Source organism: Echinops telfairi, unplaced genomic scaffold (assembly GCF_000313985.2).
Source record: "Echinops telfairi isolate 266 unplaced genomic scaffold, ASM31398v2 ScPeMD7_7421;HRSCAF=8459, whole genome shotgun sequence".
Lineage (NCBI taxonomy): Eukaryota > Metazoa > Chordata > Mammalia > Afrosoricida > Tenrecidae > Echinops > Echinops telfairi.
The window spans coordinates 727,515-747,134 of NW_022111321.1; the positions used below are offsets into that span (position 1 = coordinate 727,515).

General features: G+C 37.3%; 1 protein-coding gene across 8 annotated transcripts in view; it reads left to right on the forward strand.

Annotated features, from left to right (window-relative positions):
* The window catches only part of MBNL1 (muscleblind like splicing regulator 1), a 152,544-nt gene that overhangs the window by 119,711 nt on the left and 13,213 nt on the right, over positions 1-19,620 (forward strand). For 6 of the 8 annotated variants that reach the window (XM_045297764.1, XM_045297765.1, XM_004709027.2 and 3 more), the window contains 4 exons: positions 3,729-3,929; positions 14,335-14,592; positions 15,740-15,793; positions 16,706-16,859. In XM_045297764.1, coding sequence (XP_045153699.1) covers positions 3,729-3,929; positions 14,335-14,592; positions 15,740-15,793; positions 16,706-16,859 — 667 coding nt within the window. The remainder of the gene's footprint in view (positions 1-3,728; positions 3,930-14,334; positions 14,593-15,739; positions 15,794-16,705; positions 16,860-19,620) is intronic. The other 2 variants (XM_004709029.2, XM_004709034.3) reach the window with 1 other exon arrangement.

Consider the following 19,620-nt stretch of genomic DNA (forward strand, 5'->3'; position numbering starts at 1 on the left):
ATTAATATAGTTACATCAGTGCACACCTATGTTTATACCTCTATCCATAGCTTTGCTTCCTAGATCTTTCCTCTGTTTCCTTTTACCTTTCTCCTTCTCCATCATTACGCTTACTCTTCTGCCTCCTAATAATTCCTCTCAGCTAGATTGCTGTTGCTCCAACCCCTCCAGATCTCTATGTTCTCCTCATTGTTGCTTTTAACTCCTTAGTTTTTCGCCTGTCTATGGCATTGTTTGCTCACCACTCCTTTCCTCCACCTCTTCCTCCCCCCAAGTTCCTCCGGAACCTTCAGCCCCTTGCATTCTCCTCAGGCTTGCTTCCCATGCCTATACCTCTCTTTTATAGATAGGCAAAACAACAATAAGAGATAAAACAAAGAGAATACAAAATGTTGAGGTGTAACCTATATTAATCAAGAAGCACTTCACATCTTCTTTGCTCTTAACGAGCATATGCATATGCATCATTTGCATATGACAGATTATTACTCAATCTTTCTCCAACCCTGATACTGTGTCTATTTCCTACAGTCCATCTTCTTGGAGTATTGCTTAGCACACAGATTGAATAAGTATGGTGGAATGATACAACCCAGATGCAAATTTGTCCTCGTTTTAAGTCTTGCTTATTTTTAACAATTCCCTTTTTGTATTTGTACAATTGTTTAGGAATTCCCATTCTTTAAAATGTTACTTATAGTTTGATATGACTCACACAATCAAATGCTTTCGTGTAGCATTAAAACATATGTAAACATCTTTTTGGTATTCTCTGCTTCAGCCCAGGTCAAGCTGACCTCATTCCATGTTCTCTGCTGAATGGAGCTTGACTTTCTGGCAGCTCTCTGTTTATGTACTGCTGCAGTGCCGTTTAAGTTATCTTCAGCACAGTCTTACTTCCATGTGATATTAATTAATCACGTTATGTGCTTTCTACATTCTACCGGATCTCTTTTCTTTAGAAGAGGCACAGATTTGGATCTCTTTCAGTTATTCGGCCAGGTGGCTTGTCTTCCAAATTTCTTGGCATAGACATATGAGCACTTCCAGCATCACATCCATTTCTTGGAACATCTCAACTGGTATTCCATCAATTCCTGGAGTCTTGTTTTTCTGCAGTGCCTCAGTACATCTTGGACCACTTCCTTAATAACGTTGAGTCTTCATCAAATGCTACATCTTAAGATGACCTGTTCATTTTGGTTAAAGTGACTATGTTTTTTCTTTCATATTTGTTGATGCTTCTTACATTGTTCAATTTTTTTTACCATAGGTTCCTTGGCAACTCGAAGCTCCATTGTTTTCTTTTGTCTTTCAGCTTGAGAACTGCCTAGCATGATCTTCCTTTTTAGTTTTCTAACTCTAGATCTTAGCATATTTTGTTATAGTGCCTTATGCTGTCTTCACAGGCTGCCTTTTGAAATCTTTGGTTCACATCTTCTACATAATTTCTTCCATTCATTTTACTTTGTCTGCACAAAAGAGCAAGTTTCAAAATCTGGCATCTATTTTGGCATTTTCATTCTTTCCTGTCTTTTAAATGACCTTTTGTTCTTTTATGTATGATGTCCTTGTTATCTTCCCTCAGCTCATCTCATCTTTAGTTATTGGTGTTCAGTGCTTGAAATCTGTTTTGTTTTTGAGTTAGCCTCTAAATTCAGGTGGGATATACTCACGGTCATACTTTAGCTCTTGTGGACTGGTTTTAATTTTCTTCAGCTTCAACATGAACTTATATATGAGCCATTGATGGTCTGTCATACAGTTAGACGAGGACATTATTCTGACTCATGATATTGAGCTTCTCCAATGTCCTCTTCTATAGATGTAGTTTATTTGACTCTTGTGTATTTCAACTGATAAGTCTTACATGTGTAGTCATCAGTTATGTTGTTGAAAAGGATTATTTTAAAATGAATAAGTGATTGGTCTAGCAAAATCCTCTTTGGCAGTTTCCGTTGCCATTGCTCTCACCCGATGCGTATTTTCCAGATTCTAACAAGTCTTCTTGCTTCCAACATCCACATTTAAATACCAGTAACTGTTAGCATGTGTAAATTTCTTGTTTGATCAACTTCAGGCTGCAGAATTTGATAAAAATCTTCAGTGTCTTCTTCCCTAGCATTAGTGATTGGTGCATACGTTTACATAATAGTTGTGTTAATTGCCTTTCCAAATAAATGCATGCATATTATCCTATCACTGAAAGTGTTGCATTTCAGGATATTGAAATGCTCTATTGACAATGAATGTGACACCGTTCCTGTTCAAGTTGTCTTTCCAAGTATAGTAGAGCATATGTTGTCTGACTCACAGTGGTCAATGCCAGTCCATTTCAGCTCAATAATGTCTAGCATATTGATCGTCAAACATTTAGTATCTTATTTCAATTTCACTTTCTATGGTATCCAACTTTCCTTGATGCATACTTTGTAGATTCTATGTTTTGATTATTAATGGATGTGTGCAGCTATTTCTTCCCATTTTGAGTTGTGCCACATCAGCAAACAATGATCTCTAAAGCTTTATTCCATTTACATAATAAAGATTGACTATTTTGAGAAGGCAGCTCTTGCCTCATTGTATTTTGAGTATCCTTCAACCTGAGGGACATATCTTCAGGCTTATTTCACCACATGTTTGTAGGCTAGCCATAAGGGTCACCTTGACCACTGTTTTCAGAAGTAGATTACTATATCCATTTCCTAAGTCTCTCTTAGTTTGTAAGCTCTGCTGAAACTTGTCCACATGCTGGTATTTGTAATACTCCTGGCACAAGAGCAAAATTACTTACTAACAAATAGAAATAACCACCATGTAATAGATACAGCCTTCATAATTCTTGATAGGAATTGTACTATGGAGTAGTTCATTCGATATTTCTATGTGTGTTTCCTTGAACAACCATGTAATATTTTTAGGAGTGTTTTAGAAGTTTCAGATTTTTACATTTCAGATGGGCTTCTCCTCATTTGAGGTGAATTCATTCTTGAGTGTGGCACAAGTATGGACAGGCCAACGGAACATTTATAATGTCCCACGGACAACTGGTTTCAAGTGAATAAGCCAAACACTCGTTCTTACGTGTGCCAAAGAAAGTGTGTCATCATCACCTTTCACATATCCCATGAGATGCATTCACAGTTTACATTGACTGTGAAACTGTTCACCCCTGGGAGCTCTGCTTTATTTGTTCTGGATAATAGGACACTTGCAACCTATTAGCAGTTGTAAACAGTTCTTTCAAGTACATCTGACTTAGCAATTATGAAATGTTATGTCTTCAATGAGTTTATAGGATTGAATCAGGACAAAGATGGAGAGTGGATGACCATAAAAAGTTTGTGCCTTGAATAATTTATCTATTGTTTAAAAAGGCAATGTATGTACTGTAGATCCTAGGATTCAGAATTCTATTCAGGAGTAAATCCAATTTAATGGATATGTTTAAAAATGCATGTATATTAAGTATATAGTCTAACACAGACCCATGTTTATACGATGATTGTCTATTTAATGAAACATGGTTAAATAAGTCACATAAATGACTTAGTTAACAAATCTCAAGTTTAAAAATAACAAGGTAAATAAACCCAGGATTAGAGGGAGGGAGAGAGGGAGGGAAGTAGAGAAGAGTGGATTGGGGGTAGGTGGATAATAGATAAGACAGCAGATTAACTATGAATGAGGTCTCCCTGTTAAATTTTTCTTTTGTTTTGTTTTTTCAGCCAATGTTTTCAGTTGCACCAAGCTTAGCCACCAATGCATCAGCGGCCTTTAATCCCTACCTGGGACCTGTGTCCCCCAGCCTGGTTCCAGCAGAGATCTTGCCGACTGCACCAATGTTGGTGACAGGGAATCCTGGGGTACCTGTACCTGCAGCTGCTGCAGCTGCTGCACAGAAATTAATGCGCACAGACAGACTTGAGGTAAGAAAGAATGAGTTAGTTTCTTTTTGTTGTCCATTCTACTTCTCAAGCTGTCTTTATTTGCTTGCTTGCTTGCCTGCCTGCCTGCCATGGCCTAACAAGATTTTTACAAATTAAATGCTGGCATTTGGTTTGCCATTTGGACATGTTCCTAGGTTATAGGTATACTAAACTTGACTAATGCTATGTTCATAAAAGAGTCCTTGGGCTACTAAAAGGGTCGAGGTTCACATCTGCACAGAGAGACCACAGAAAAAAATCTTGGTGATCTACTCAGAGAAGATCGCAGCCATCGAAAACCCCACAGAATGTGGGTGCACTTACACCTGGGGTCACCGTGATTCAAAGTGGACTGGCTAGAAGCACTTCTTTTCTTTGTTTTTAATATTTATAAAGGCCCAGGTGTCCATTTGTAGAATAATAGCGAAGTTCCTAGAGTCTGGACCACCAGGTACTTCATTCTGCCTCAGTTTCCTCATCTTCCAAATGCAAACAATAATGGCATCCACGTCAGAGAATTAGAAATGGTTGGCACATGACAAGTGCTACTTGAGCATCAGTTGTTTTTGCTGCTGTTGTCTTGGCTGCTGCTGCTGTTGCTGTCATGAACAAAACATCCCGTCAGTCTTTGTTCTCATAAAGATGTTACAAAGATGATTTTGTTGCTATCTAAAGCATTTTAAGATGTATTATCAGAAGCCTCACAATATTTTGGTTGAATTAGGAAGGTCCTTTTGTTTGTGAAGTTATGCTCTTATAAAAGTTGGTAAACAGCACAGCACGTGGTGCTCCGCACTGCACAGAGAAGGAGAATCAGATGCACATGCCTTGCTGCCGCTGCCTGGGAAAGGGATTAGTGCCATAAATCTGACTGTGAAGGTGGTACTTTAGGGTTCCAGTATGCTGTGAATTAATGGACTTGGTAAACTGTAAATGCAGGGGGAAATTGGCAAGAGTATTGTGCATGAAAGCCAGAAAGCCTGGCATCGGTGTTCATCAAGAGACTAATGACCTTTTACTCTTTTTCTTGCCCGTTAGGATGAGGCAATACTTAGTGCAGAGAAGTTTTGCATGCATTAATTATGGAGAAAGCAGCAAAATAAGGCTATTGTAGGAACATAATTAGCTCCAATGACTTATTAGTTCAGCAGCAGTTTAGTGCATAAATATCAATTTCTTAATTAAGTTCTATTGCATATCTAATACAGGATTTCACATTGTAGCATATTTATAGCTGCCACTACTTTTTTGATGATAATAATTAGTTGTGATAATTAGTTAATATCTATTTATTTATTACACAGAAAACCTTCAACAAGAAGTCCCTGGAAAAATTGTATCTTTCCATTCCATTTTGCACAAACTTTTGGAATCAATTTTTCACACCAGACCTTATCAACTTTTTACCTGTATTACTCATTTGATCACCAAAATAATCTCATGTGGAAGGTGTACCATTTTACAGGGAAACAAATTTAGGTGTAGAGCTATGCAGGCTTATTTAGGATGATTCTATATGGACTGGAACTGAGAACTCAATTTTTAAAAACTGTATTAGTCACCAGCAAGTGGTAATGTGGAAGAGGTGGTAACATATTTTGGCTTCTGTATATTTTTAAAGGATTTTGTATTTGACGCTTATTTTTTAACCTCACTGAAATTTTGGAGAAAGGGACCACTAATTATAAGAGTACCATACGCAGTGCTAAGGATGTAGTCACCATACTGGACCTCATTGTGAGTTCTCTGTGGACTAAGGGCTCAGCTGTGTTTCAGTGAAACTCCTTGACTTCTGGGTGGTTTGCTATTGCTCAGCTGCACATGCTCCTTAACGATGAATGCTGATGGCAGACAAATTAAGAGGAGATGAAATTTTTTTTTAGTATTTTAAATTTATTGGATGCCCAATATGTGAAGCAGTTTCTACCATCCCTGCTCCCTGACCTCTCTGGAGCACACCCTGGGGTTTTAATGTATAATGTTGATTGATAAATGAGAATCAAGCCAGTCGGAAATAAACTTTAATGAATTAATTATTAATAGGGTAGCATATTCCAAAAGCTGAGAGTTGAGACTTAAAAAAGGCTGAGCTATGTTGTCAAAGCTTTTCTAAACCAATCTTCTAGAAATTTCAGGTGGTCTATAACTTGGATATCTTTTGAGAAGCATTTAATTGACATGAGGGCTTTTGTCTCAATTTTGTTTTTCTTTCTGAGCAGAGCTACTTCATGTATCTTTTGTCTGTTTTCCTTTACACAAATGTTTCCATTTTCACAACAAATGGCTGTGGTTGCATGATCTGCTGTTTCCTTTTGACCTGAATTCCACTTATCTAAATGCTTAATAGCAGTGCAGCTTTCTAGCTTCTGTTAAGAGAATCTGATGCAATGTCACAGTCACAACCTGTTAGGATTTGCCATGTGAAGTTTAGAAGCATGGCTTGCTGCTCTTTGCTTTTGATTTTGGACAGTCTTAGTGTTGAATTTTTTAAGAAGCCCTGTTTGCGCAGTGTTTAAACACTCAGATGCTAACTGAGAAGTCAGTAGTTTGAACCTAGCAGCAGCCACTCCTTGGGGCTTTCATACAGCTGTTCATCCTTGGAGGTCTATGGGACAGTTCCACGCCTTCAGATTCTTTCCCTCTTGCTGATGGCAAGGAGCCCTGGTGGTGCAGTGGATGTTGCATCGGGCTGTTGATCTTAATGGCAGCACTTGGAACCCGTCAGCCACTCTGAGGGAGACAGGTGTGGCTTTCTGGTCCTGTAAAGATTCGGTCTTGGAAACCCACGGGACCTCCTGTAGAATCCTATAGGGTCTCTGTGACAGAGATGGGCACTACCCATTGACGTTTGATAGCCCTGGGATAAATGAACGTATTTATACGGATTGGCCGCATGTTTATTGTTAGTTTAAATTCATATTGTCTTTTTTCCTCATGGAACTCTGCAGTACATTTTAAAACTTGAGTTTGTTCTGATGCAAAACTTTTCTAATTTAGTTAAAATATTAGCCAACTCTTAATTCCACCTCTCTCTCTCTTGCTACAATTTAAGCAATAAAGAAAAAATTTAAATACTATATATTAGCTTTCAAGTGTTCTCAACAAATATTGGCGTATATTTTCAGCATCCAGTATGACACGATAAAAATTTTAAACAGAAGTTAAAGGATTAATTGATTATTAGGTGAGTGAGTATAGGCCAAGTGTGCAGTGTTCTCTGGGTATTAGAAGAGACTTCAGAAAGTTCGTGGAAAATTTTCATTGGTTTCCAATTCCATAGACTTTTCTAAGTCCCTCATATATCCTTGTCCATAAAATTAAGGGAATGTACCTCGTAATTCCTAAAATGACTTCTTGTTGGAACCTTATAGGGTAATTTAGATCCTTTTCTTGCTTTCAGTGCCAGTGACAAGCTATTGGAAATTTTAATTAAACATATACAGCTATATTTCATGTCAATATTTATGATCGCTAATTTTGTTGGGTAACTTTTAAAAGGGTTTGTAATCACATATTTTTTAAACTCTAAAACCTAGTCTACATATTTTCATTTAAAGAGGAGTAAATATCTTAAATATCAATAACTATAACTTTTGAAGAGTTTATTGTGACCTTGAGATGTCATTCTGTAATTTCCCCCAAAATTTATTTTCTATAAATAGTTAAAGAAATTACTAAAATGTGGTGGGCTAGCGTTGGACTGCAGACCACAAGGTCAGCAGTTCAAACCCAACAGCTGTTCCATGGGTGAAAGAGGATGCTTTCTACTCCCATAAAGACTTGCAGTTTCAGAAACACACAGTAGCAGTCCTAGTTTGTTTTGTAGGGTGGTGGCTCTGAGTCAGAATTGACTTGATGGCACTGAGTTTTGGCTTTTTTTTGGTAGTCAAAACTGGAAAAGATAAGACTTTTCAGCCCTATCCCTGCTTCACTGCAAGGAGTTAGCAATTAGATGAATCATTTTCAGAGTTATATTCAAGACGTACAGTAGTCATTGATAGGGTAAAAGCAATGCATGACGAATGCATTCCTTCCCGGGTTTACTCTGCAATGTCCAATGAAAAACGATTGAACACCTTTCAAATGAAAGACATTATGAAGGCTGTCTTTGAAGTCTCTTTAGTGCTGTCTTATCAGTTACATGACAGAATAATGTCACACTCGTATTAGTGCCCGGTGATTCACTAAATGAATGGAGAAATGAACCAGTCATCCAAGCAACGAGTCCATTCCTTTTCAGAGATGCATGCATGCCCTAGAGGCCCTAAGAGACATCCAACAGGAGATAAAACACTTAAAACAAAATTAGCTTGTGGGAACTTTCAGCAGTTGTTCTCAACATCGGGCACAGGCGGTTATTTTGAATGACAGATGATGGCATTTTGTTCATGTTCCTAGATCTTAGAATCCCTTGGAGTGATTGTTAAAAATGCAAAGGTCTGATAGTCAATGACTGGTTCAATAGGGTTGCGTATGGATTCTGGAATTTTATTTTAATAGGTCTGCCAGTTGATTCCAAAGGCAAATGGCCTACAAAATACTGTTCCAGATGATACTAGTGCTCATTGTTGAAGTTTCAACTTTCCATCATTACCTCGAATAAAATTATTTGTGATTTCTGAAACTCAGTATCTGACTCCTCCAATACACTTTTTAGTCTTCGTTGAGGTAAGTTGGTGAGAACGCAGTGCACAACTTAATGAAACATTTGGGGTAAACAATGATGATTGTTAAGGTAATTTACATTACCTTTCAGCATTCATCAAACAAACCACAAAACACAACCAAAAACCAAACATACGGTGTTGGTGTTGATTTCAAATCCTACGATCCTGTAGGGCAGTGTAGAGTTGTCCCACAGGGTCTCCAGAGCTCTAAGCTCTACGGCCGCAGACTGCTGGGTCTTCCTCCTATGGAGCGCCTGGTGAGTTTCACCTGCCAAATTATCTGTTAAAAACTGTGCATTTTAACCACTGGTTCACCAGGACTATTTACAATAGGAACCAGTGGCCACATATTCCACATGCCTATAAATAGATTTCCATTTGGTTAATATCATTTTTATGTCACCAATCTAGGTAAGAAAAACGTAATCAAACAAGGTAGGCATTTTCAGTTGGTGTTTTTCTTGTTTTAAAATGAATTCTTCTAGGGCTGACATTTTTATTGTACTGAGGTAACTGTGACACAGGTCTTTAATTCAGGCCACGGGGTACCATTGCTTGGATTACATGCTGACCTGGAAAAATATAGTTACACTTCATATAGGCAGAAAACATACTTTGCTGATATACACACACACACACAAATCTAAAGATAAATGAGGCTTAGAATGACAACAAAAGGATTTGTATAGGAGTTTAATGGATTTGGCATGATTTATTGAATATGAATATTTCAGAAGATTAGAAAAGCAGATGTTCTTAATACAAGAAGGGCTTATTGATAAGTTTGTTTTAATACTGTGTTTTTGCAGGAGGATATTTGATGATCTTTAAATTTCTCTAGAAAGTTAAGAAAAAAATTTTAAACAAATCTATATAGCTTAAACATTTTAATAAATATTGTAAGTCCTTTGAATGGCTCTTAAAATGTAGTAATATCCTCATTTAAGATAGCTAGTATAATACAGTTTTTAATTTATGTGATAAATTTGTTTTGTTTGAAAATGATACCATTATGAATTGTTTAAAGTAGTAAATGCTAACCTTGATCTGGCTCACCACTTTCTGCTGTTATTCCACTATTTTCATTATCTAAATTAAAGCTAAACTCTCCCTTGCATTTGCAGTTATTTGGACAATGTGATAAAAGTACAATAAATTTGAGCATTTTGTCATATTGCTGAGGTTGTTTCAGAGTTGCATAGTCAGAGAAAATAATATAATGAAAATCTCGAAGTAGATTTAATGAGCAGTGCTCATGTGTGGATAATTTGTGTACATTCTGATTTGCCTTTTCCCCCCCCAGGATGTCAAATGACAACTTCTTAGGCACACATACAAGCACACCTGGCTTTTTGTCACCTCACGATCATGAAGGCTCTGCCGTGAGGGTTTCCCCGAAAGCGCACTGAGCGTGACCCCCATTTGATCTAAACACAGAGCCTATGAAATAGCTAAAAGAAGTACACCCACACCTCCCTTATCTACTACTTCATTATCTGACATTTTGCATTTATGACCATCGTAAAAACTCTCCTATCCTATTTTGTGCATTAACAACATATATCTGGCAATCATGAAATCAAAAGAATACTGTGAAGATTCAGATTATGTGTCAGCGTGGCTGGGCCATGGTTTTCAGTGGTTTGGCAGTTGTATCATGACGTCATTTGGCAGTTATGAAACGATATAGTCATTTTCCATTTTGTGGTCTGATGTGATCATTCTCTGTTTCCCCATAAAGCTGATTTTGGTATACCAATCTAGTCTGGTCTTTGGAACATACCCATGTCGATAAGTGAGAAAAGAGTATCATTTTCTTCTTTTTCTGGTGGGAAAAATGAAGTGCGGATGGACTGAATCAATAGATGGAATTATTTTAACCTAAATTTTTAAAAAATCACTTACCAAGCTATGAAAGTACTTGTATTTGTTGACCAGCAATGTCATTTGTGCACATTTACCCTTGGAAAACGATTCAAAATAAATAAGTTAAAACCACTTCGGTAGGCCCGAATCTATCTTTTGCCTTTAAAGAAGTCCTGAGAATGTCGGAAATAGCCTTCCCGCCCTCTAAAAGAGAAAAGTGTACGGATACGTCTAGTTGATGACATCTAATGCTGCCATCAGAAGTGAGCATTCTGGAAACTCGTCCGCAAAATGAGAAAATGCTTACACTACAATGTTGAACAGAACGTGTTTCCTTCTGGTAGCCATACTATAATTCAGACTGTTTGAAAATGCTTTCATTCCGAAGACTGATGAAATAGAAAAATAAAGTAATGCTAGACTGTTCAAATGAAAGCCAATGTAATGTTACCTTTGCATTTCAAATTCTTTCTGCAGTTACTTTCTTTTTTCTTTTCAACAATTTTTCCATCTGTTCTTAACCTTAAAATTACATCTAAGATACTACTTTTAGGGAATAGATAGACTAAAGTTTCCTTGACTTACCAGGGAAATAGTCAAACCCATATTCAAAAGTAAAGAAATTGATGCAGCGAACTTGAAGGCAACTAGCTTGGGCTTTTTATTTCCAGTGTTTCAAAGCTTTTGGGCTAGGCACCCATCATTTCTATTCTGTACTACGTGGATTCGATGAGTTCTAGGGAACTCAACAGCAATGGGTCCCCAACAGTTGAGCTAGATGCATAATTGATGCTTGCCACACCTTTCCAGACTCTTGGCCAGTAACTCTCACCGATACAAGTTTACATAAGAGATTTTACATTTATTTTTAATTACAAATGTAAGATTGATGTGAGATGGCTATTTTAACATCTTTCTTTAGGTACCATTTCATATGCCAGGCTTCGCATAAAGCCGAGGGAACAGAAAGCAAAACTTATAATATTAAACAAGCATATCACAATATGCACAAGGAGTTGGTTAAAACTTAGAACTTAAGAAAATGCTGGTTTGGGGACAAGTTCTTATCTAATTCTCTGTGATATGCTTTCTTTACACATTTTTAGGATTCCTCTTTAGAGAACAGTTTACCCAGTACCCATCGCCATCCAGTTCACGGAGAATGATATTCCATTGAGCTCTCTGTGCCTGGCTTTGTTTTGGGGATTGCAGAGTAGATTACCAGGCCTGCCTTCTGAGATACCTCTGGGGTGGACAGGAACCGCCATCTTTTCAGTAGCCAACTACATTAACTGTGAATCACATAGTTAGCATAAAATTGTTACAAAGTGAATGCCTTAAATTTGTGCAACACACACACAACAAACAAGAGGGAGATGAAATGAGAAAGTAACTTACACGGAGTGCTTTTCGGTAGCCTAAATATAAATTCACATCACTGTGAAAGTGAAAAACTGAAATCCATACCAACACACTGGCTCTGTTTTAGGACAGTATGGCCCAAATTTCTGGAACCAAAGACTAGCATAAATGTTTTTTCAGAAAAGAGCAAACCCGTGCTTTTAAAAGGTGTTTCCAGAACTCCAAGTACACAGTCTAACTTTAGATCTTTCTCGTCCCTTGGGCAGAGCATACTATAAACTGTGAAAACCTATTACTTCACCTGCTGTCCATTCCTTTGTGAGCATGTTCAAGGAAGCATGATGGTTTCTCTGACACCTTAACCACAGTAGTGACACAGAGACTTTGTGCAAATTGTTTATAGGATGAAGCTGCACTGACATAGATTTGCTCAAGTAACAAGTATGCATTTTGTATATGTCATGGTATAAATTATGAATTTTACACACACAATCCAGGCGTTGCTGAGTTTAATTTAGGCATGTCTCTCTTTTGCCTTTGTTGGCAAGTCTCATGTAGTAAAATTCGATTTGGGCCTGGGCATCCATGTTCTGGAAGACTTCACACCTAATCCTGATGCCCAGCCAGAGGAGAGGACGTTTATTCTGGAAGACAGCTTCGTGAGCTTTACTTTTCAAAATGTAAACTCTTGCTTAACTTCTTTTCTTCTGTTCAACAAGATAAATGCAGTGATAAAATTTACTACCAAAGTCATATTTGTATTTTAAGCATGTCTCAGAATATATGACACAGATTAGTCAATATCTCTATCTATCTATATATGTATATCTATATTGGTATATTTATTTTAATTTAAGAAGTTGAATGGTTGAACAAGGTGTTGAATGCAGTTGGTCCATTGGTCTGTACGTAGCCTAATAAGGTCGTAACTAGCTTGAGGTTTGCAAATAGGACAGTGTCTCATTCCCAAGCTGTAAATCATTACTGGAGGAGCTGGCGTCATCCTTGCCCTGTGGAAGTGCTGGTAGGTTTGTGTGGCCAACCTTTCGGTCAGCAGTCAGATACTTAACCTGACAATGCCATCAGGGCTCTTCATTGAAGGAATAGAGGGGTATACATTATAGGTACCTTCTTAGGGACTGTGTTCCTCAATAACAGAATTTAAAAATCATGAAGTAAAATCCATAGCTTTAAATGTAGTCATTTTAATTATGCAAATCCAATATTTTTGCGTTTTAAATTGTAATGGCTACTTTTTTTCTGTCTTCCTTAACTATCCAGAATAAAGTGCTCGGTGCCTACATTTGCCCATTTTATGAAAAGACAAATGAGAAATAAAAAGTTTTCCTAGAAGTATGAAATAGGAAAACAGAAACACTGAAAAAGAACATTGTGTTTTAGATAGCCCTCTGGTGGTAAAAAGTCCAAAGGATCCAAAATGCAGACAGTGCTGGAAACGTGCCTATGAATAGGCACAGTGACTAACTTTAATGGTAAAAGTCAAATTGAATTGAGCAGACCAATGAGAAGGAATCCATTTTCACTTTATCCCGAGGGTCCTCAAAGCAGTATAACAGATAAAAGTCAGACACACAATAAGAAAATATAGTCCTTTTCACCTGTGTCATATAGCTACCAGGTGATTCTCTAATGACCAAAACAGAACTCCTAGAAACATTTTAGCTTAAAAAAAAAAACCCCATAAGATTATATTTTTAATAATTTTCATTTGGAAGTAATTTCAGACTTTAAAAATATTTGTAAAAAGAGAGCTAAGGGGGTCCCATGACTGCCTCCACCCAGATTTCCTACATACTTACAATTCACATGATCATCTTATTTATAAAGCCAGAAAATTAGCATGCTACCAACTAATCTACAGACACTGTTTCCATTTCTCAGCTCTCCTTGCTCTGGCTTCAGGAATCACAGTATATTCAGACTTGTTCAATGTGTGACCTTGCCCCCATCGTTCTTTGTCTTTCATGACCTTGACACTGTGGAAGAGTTCTTTTGTACAACACTTTTCATCTTGGTTCATCTGCTGCTTCTTGCTGATTCAATTCAGGTGATGGATTTTCAGGAGTAATACCAGGGAAGTGATGTCTGCCCTTGTGGGTGCATCATATCAGGTTGTACATGATGTCATTAGGGCTCATTACAGCTGATGGTAACTTTGATCACTGGGTTACAGTGATGTTTGCCAGGTTTCTTTCCTGTGCAGCAACTACTTTTTGTCTTGGCTTATCGACACAATGCTAGATTAGATGCTGTAGTATGATGAACGTCATAAATGCATTTTCTTCCTCATGGGTATTTTTCAGGCACGAGGTTATAATTTGTGCACTTAACAGGGAATTGCTCAAGTTTTTGTGCTTTGTTTGCAAATTATCTCTCTTCTCGTTTCCTCCATCTCCCTCTAACACTGCTCTTGCATTGTAAGTTGTAATCTTCAGAGAGAAGCTTCATGTCCCTGTTAACTGAACTCCATGCCCTTAATGACCTCGTAGGTGTGTCGAGAGTACCAGCGTGGCAATTGCAACAGAGGAGAGAACGATTGTCGATTTGCTCATCCTGCTGACAGCACAATGATTGACACCAATGACAACACAGTCACCGTGTGTATGGATTACATCAAAGGGAGATGCTCTCGGGAAAAGTGCAAATACTTTCATCCCCCTGCACATCTGCAAGCCAAGATTAAGGCTGCCCAATACCAGGTCAACCAGGCTGCAGCAGCACAGGCTGCAGCCACAGCAGCTGCCATGGTGAGTAGAGACCTGGTTATCTCTCCCTTCTTGTTAGCAGTCAGAAGAGCAACATGAACAACTATATCTGACTACGTGCTATCCGTTTATTAACTTTTTATTTTTTTGCTAGAGATATGTTTGTTCAGGTATCCCAGACAATACATAAAGAAGTTACCGTTCACAGAAGTGAGGGTAGCTCCTCCAATGGTTCAGATTGCTCTTTCCCTTGGCCTAACTCTTAATACTCTGTCTTGTTTTGGATGTAGGGTTTCGGAAGTTTCTGCTTTTGTAAAGAACCACCTGTCTCCTTTTCAATTGAACTAGATTGCCATTTCAGCCCTCTTATTTCTTATTTCTCTGCCACCTAATCAGCCATTGTCACCCTTTGGTGTGTTACCTTTTGCACATCAAGATTCTTCTCTCTCTCTATCTTGCTTTTAACAATTATATAATCTGGAACTATTTAGGAGAATTGCTTCAAAACACTTGCTACAAGATTTTGAAGAGTGTGCTATCTAGATTGTCTAGAGTAATATCCTGGCATAAGCATCATTGTAAGCCTGGAGAAGCTTGACTATGCCATTATACACAAAGTAGAAAGAGCAGTAGGCAAAAAGTTAGAAACATAAAGAATAGCTACTGAACTAAGTTCTTAAGGAAAATTTTAATGTGATCTAAAGAGCTGATTTTAATGAGTCCATTCTTTGTTTTTGCTTAGCTGTTTTAATGTTACCCCTTTTTACATAAATCCATGATTTAATCACTAAAATATTCATAAAACATCACTGTGTGGTGTTTCATAGCGCAGTAAAATGATTATGAGAGAGGTCTTTTCTGTGTTTGTTTACGGATACTTGAGCCAAACTACAGAAGGCAGACTCTCCACTCTTCCTTTCACTCTTTCCCTGTTAGAGTACTTGTTTGTAATTAACTTCAAAGAGGAGTTATCCTCCCAATAACAACTCAGTAGTGCCTTTATTGTGCATGCTTAGTCTTGTTATTCGTTGTATATGGCATTCCGATGATTTGTTTTTTTATTTGTTTTTTCTCACCTACCCAAAAATGCACTGCTGCCCCCATGATGCACCTCTGCTTGCTGTTTATGTTAATGCGCTTGAACCCCACTGGCCCATTGCCATCATGTGCTCGCTGCCTGCTAATTAAGACTCAGTCGGCTGTCAAATCACTGAAGCGACCCCTCGAGGCAACCTTTGACCTGGTACTATGACCTTTCACCTTTTAGCTTGGCATGTAGCTTTATTGTAGATACAAGTTTTTTTGTTTTTGTTTTTGTTTGTTTTTTAAAATTGATTTTAAAATATATATTCCTTTTTCTGTTATAAAGTTGTAAAGTACAATGGAAAACTGAGTGTGGTTTCCTGATAAAATTAGTAGAAAAGCTGTAATCTAAGTACGTGGATGGATATCATACAGTGAACGATTCCAAAAACCCAGCAGCCCACATTCAGTTTAACTACATTGTAGAATGTTCTAATGAAATACCTGGAGGACATTAAAAGTGTATTTTTGACTGTATACTTATGTACTTGTTTGGTTAGCATGGCTTTAGTTTAGAATTATACATGTTAAAATAATTATAAATCAGTGTATAAGAAGAAAAGAAAAAGACTTGCATGCTCTGGGACATTGGGGGACATTTGCATGTCTGAGTAGATCTGGAGGGAGGAGCAGAAGGGTTGGTTTTTATTTTATCAGTTGCAGTCACTCTTGACAATTAACGATTAACATTGCTTATCCTTGCCGATCCTCATGGAGCGCGCAGTGCAGCTTTTCTTTCCCCTCAAACCAATGGCTTTGCCCTGAAAGCCTGAAGCATTATGGGACTTAAAACACTTTAACACATTATCACATGTGCTTTTGTACTAGTGGGTATTTGTTTTGGAAAAAAGTAATGCTTCTCCCAAAGCTTTTATCTTGCTTATTTTTTCTTTAATTTATGTTTATTGGATTCCCCTGCCCCCACACCCTTTCCTTTTTTTGGGTAGTTAAGTGCTCTGCTGCTTGCTTGCTCATGCTTCCTAACAATTTTAGCCTTCAACTGATTTTTTTTCTTTTTTTTTTCTTTTTCTCTTTTTACTGGTGTTTGTTTTTATACTCCTTCACTGAACAGGGAATTCCTCAAGCTGTTCTTCCCCCATTACCAAAGAGGCCTGCTCTTGAAAAAACCAACGGTGCCACCGCAGTCTTTAACACTGGTATTTTCCAATACCAACAGGCTCTAGCCAACATGCAGTTACAACAGCATACAGCATTTCTCCCACCAGGTAAGAAGTTTGTGCTCATTAGTAAGTGAACCTGATAGTCCAGGTAGTGCTCTATTTGGTAGTGCAGATAAGCCACGCCCCTCCAGTTAACATTCAGTTGTAAATAAAATCTCTAAGGTAAGGTGGTCAACCATGGATATATTTCTGAAGTATCTCAAATGGTTTTCCTAAAAAGCTTAGCATTTTTAAACTAATGACATGGATGAAGGAATCGGTAGTGTTTTTAAATATTTATTTTTGTTTGTGTAATTTGGAATTGAAATATACTTCTCTTTTTTTCCCTCTTTCCTCAAACACTGTTATATGTCTGTCAAGCTATTTTATGATTCTTTACCCGCTGTAAGACCCCTTTGCCTTCATGATTCCATAAAGTTGATTTGAAATATATCAAAAGACATTTTCAGTTTAACTTTTCATTTTTCAGCTTTTTGGTTTTAAAGTGGAGAATGAAGAACTGACTGTGTTCTTGAGCTTCTAAAATGTGCTTTGATTGGCACCAATCAGCACGTTACCTAAACTTTTATTGCTGCTCAATTAAAATAGAATTTGGCCCAAGTGTCCAGATCTCTTTAAATTTACTATCAAATTACTAACTTTGTAGTTTCAGTTTATTCCAACCTAGTCATGTAAATATACTCTCCTATTATTCACAAGGATTTAGAATTGAAAAAAAAAGAAAGAAATTAAACCAGTCAGTCAAACCTAGAAATTTACAATTTTTTCTCACTCTGATTTTATTTCAGATTTATTTTCTTATAATCTGGAATTCAACTAACCAAAAACATGAAAGGCATTGTTAAATAATCTGCATTTAAAACATAGCTTCATTCAGAGATGTATGTAATAAATAAGTTGCATTTTCATTAATTCAATTAATAAGTTAATAACTAGGTGGTTTTGCCAAAATTCCTATTTCTGTCACTGTATTATATACCATTTTGAGATTATTCACTACAAATAAAGTGAATATCTTATGAGCTACTTTTCATAACATTTAATTTTAAATCAGGAACAGAAGCTTACATTTTTCTGCTAAGACTTTTCAAAATTGGCTATCCATATATGAAAAATATGGTAACATTTGAACAACCAGGATGGTCCACTAATCAGAATAACTGAAATAATCGAGTGAAAATACTTGTATTCATATCTTGCAATAATTTTGAGTTATAACGTGCCCATATCAGACAAAAAATTAAACCAATTTGCTCTGTTAGTGAATTATTTGTTTTCTAAGTGAAAAATCCACATATTTCTTTATTTTTTTAAAAAATGTCTTGGAAAACATTGATAGTTTTTCAGAAATTAAGCTTTTTTTGCTTTTTTATCATGTTTCCAACATATAGCCATCTCTTTTTCTATAGTTAGATCACTAGGCAAAGTTTCAAAAGACTACAGATGCCTACCGTACTCTTTTTGTAGAAATTAAAAATTATTTTTGCCAGTTTAGTGGATTCAAAATTGCTATTTTAGACAGTAGCTTCTTTATTTAACAAACAAAACAAAGAACAAACAGGGGCACATATATCCTTTTCCATATATTATTTAAGTAAATCTAAGGCGTTTAAACTGAAGATCGACCTTCTCAGTCATATCACTAGACGCAGGTACTATATCTGTGATTAAAAATATTTTTGTTGTTACATAGGATGTGCCTGTGTACAACAAAACTGGACCCACTGACATTAGAAGATTAAAATGGATATCCCGCCTCTACATCTGCCAACCCACTTTGTCAAACGGCTAGAAAGCGCAGACATCTGATGTAGGGAGTATAAGCTCTATGCCTCAAGGGCCAGGCAGGCAGCATAAACAAGAGAAGGGAGAAATAAATTGGGAGCTGCGGGGTATGGGAGGCACTGGGGAACATAGTCTAATGGGGCTGGTCAATGTAGCTTCAGTCTTTTGTTTCCTCAGAAGAATTTAAGCTTGGCTTGTTGAGCCTGCCAGGCCCTGCACACCATCTGCAAGGAACTCCGCTGACAGCACAGGCCTGTGACTGAGGCCTGTTAGGGTTGGTTGTGCATCTGGCTCTTCTGTTGGCCTATCTTCTGATCTCTGTCCCAGATAGTCTAGCTATTTAAATGTGTACATGTAAACTGTACCTATTTTTAAATTAGGAAAGCTAGTTTATATTGATTTTTTACTAAACTGTTTGTAAAACTTTTGTAGAATGAAAGGAAACCAACCCATCCTGCCATAAATTCATATATGTAATACATGGGAGAAAAGGAACTTGATTTTCCTGACTTAGAGGTTATTTTATAGTCAAATAATGGGGAAGATGCGATCAGAACATATACATATAATAAGATCAGAGCATCCCATCTGGCCACATTATATTAATTTGGGAGGTATAAAGGCTATCTTAAGACTGGAAAGAATGTAGAAGTCATTTGTTAAAAGAAGTATCTTTCATTGCTTGATGTGTACCATGTCGCCCTGGAGGCTTTCTATATGTTTTGTCATTTTTTCTCACAACTCCCAAAGGCTGGCATTTGTATCCCCACTTTGCCAGTAAGTACTTTGGGGCCTGGAGAGGCCCAGTATATTTGCCTCGATATATGCAACATAAGTGCTTAAGTAAAGGGTTAAGTGCCCCAATTATTAATGAGCCTGCAGAGTGCCCATGATTTCATAGTCTTGGGGAATCTTTTTCCAACACCTTGTCTGTCTACCTGTCCTCAGAAACACATCTCTCTCCTTCCCCCCTAGCATTTTACTCTCCATCAGTTTAGACTTCAGATTTCTAAAGACCTAA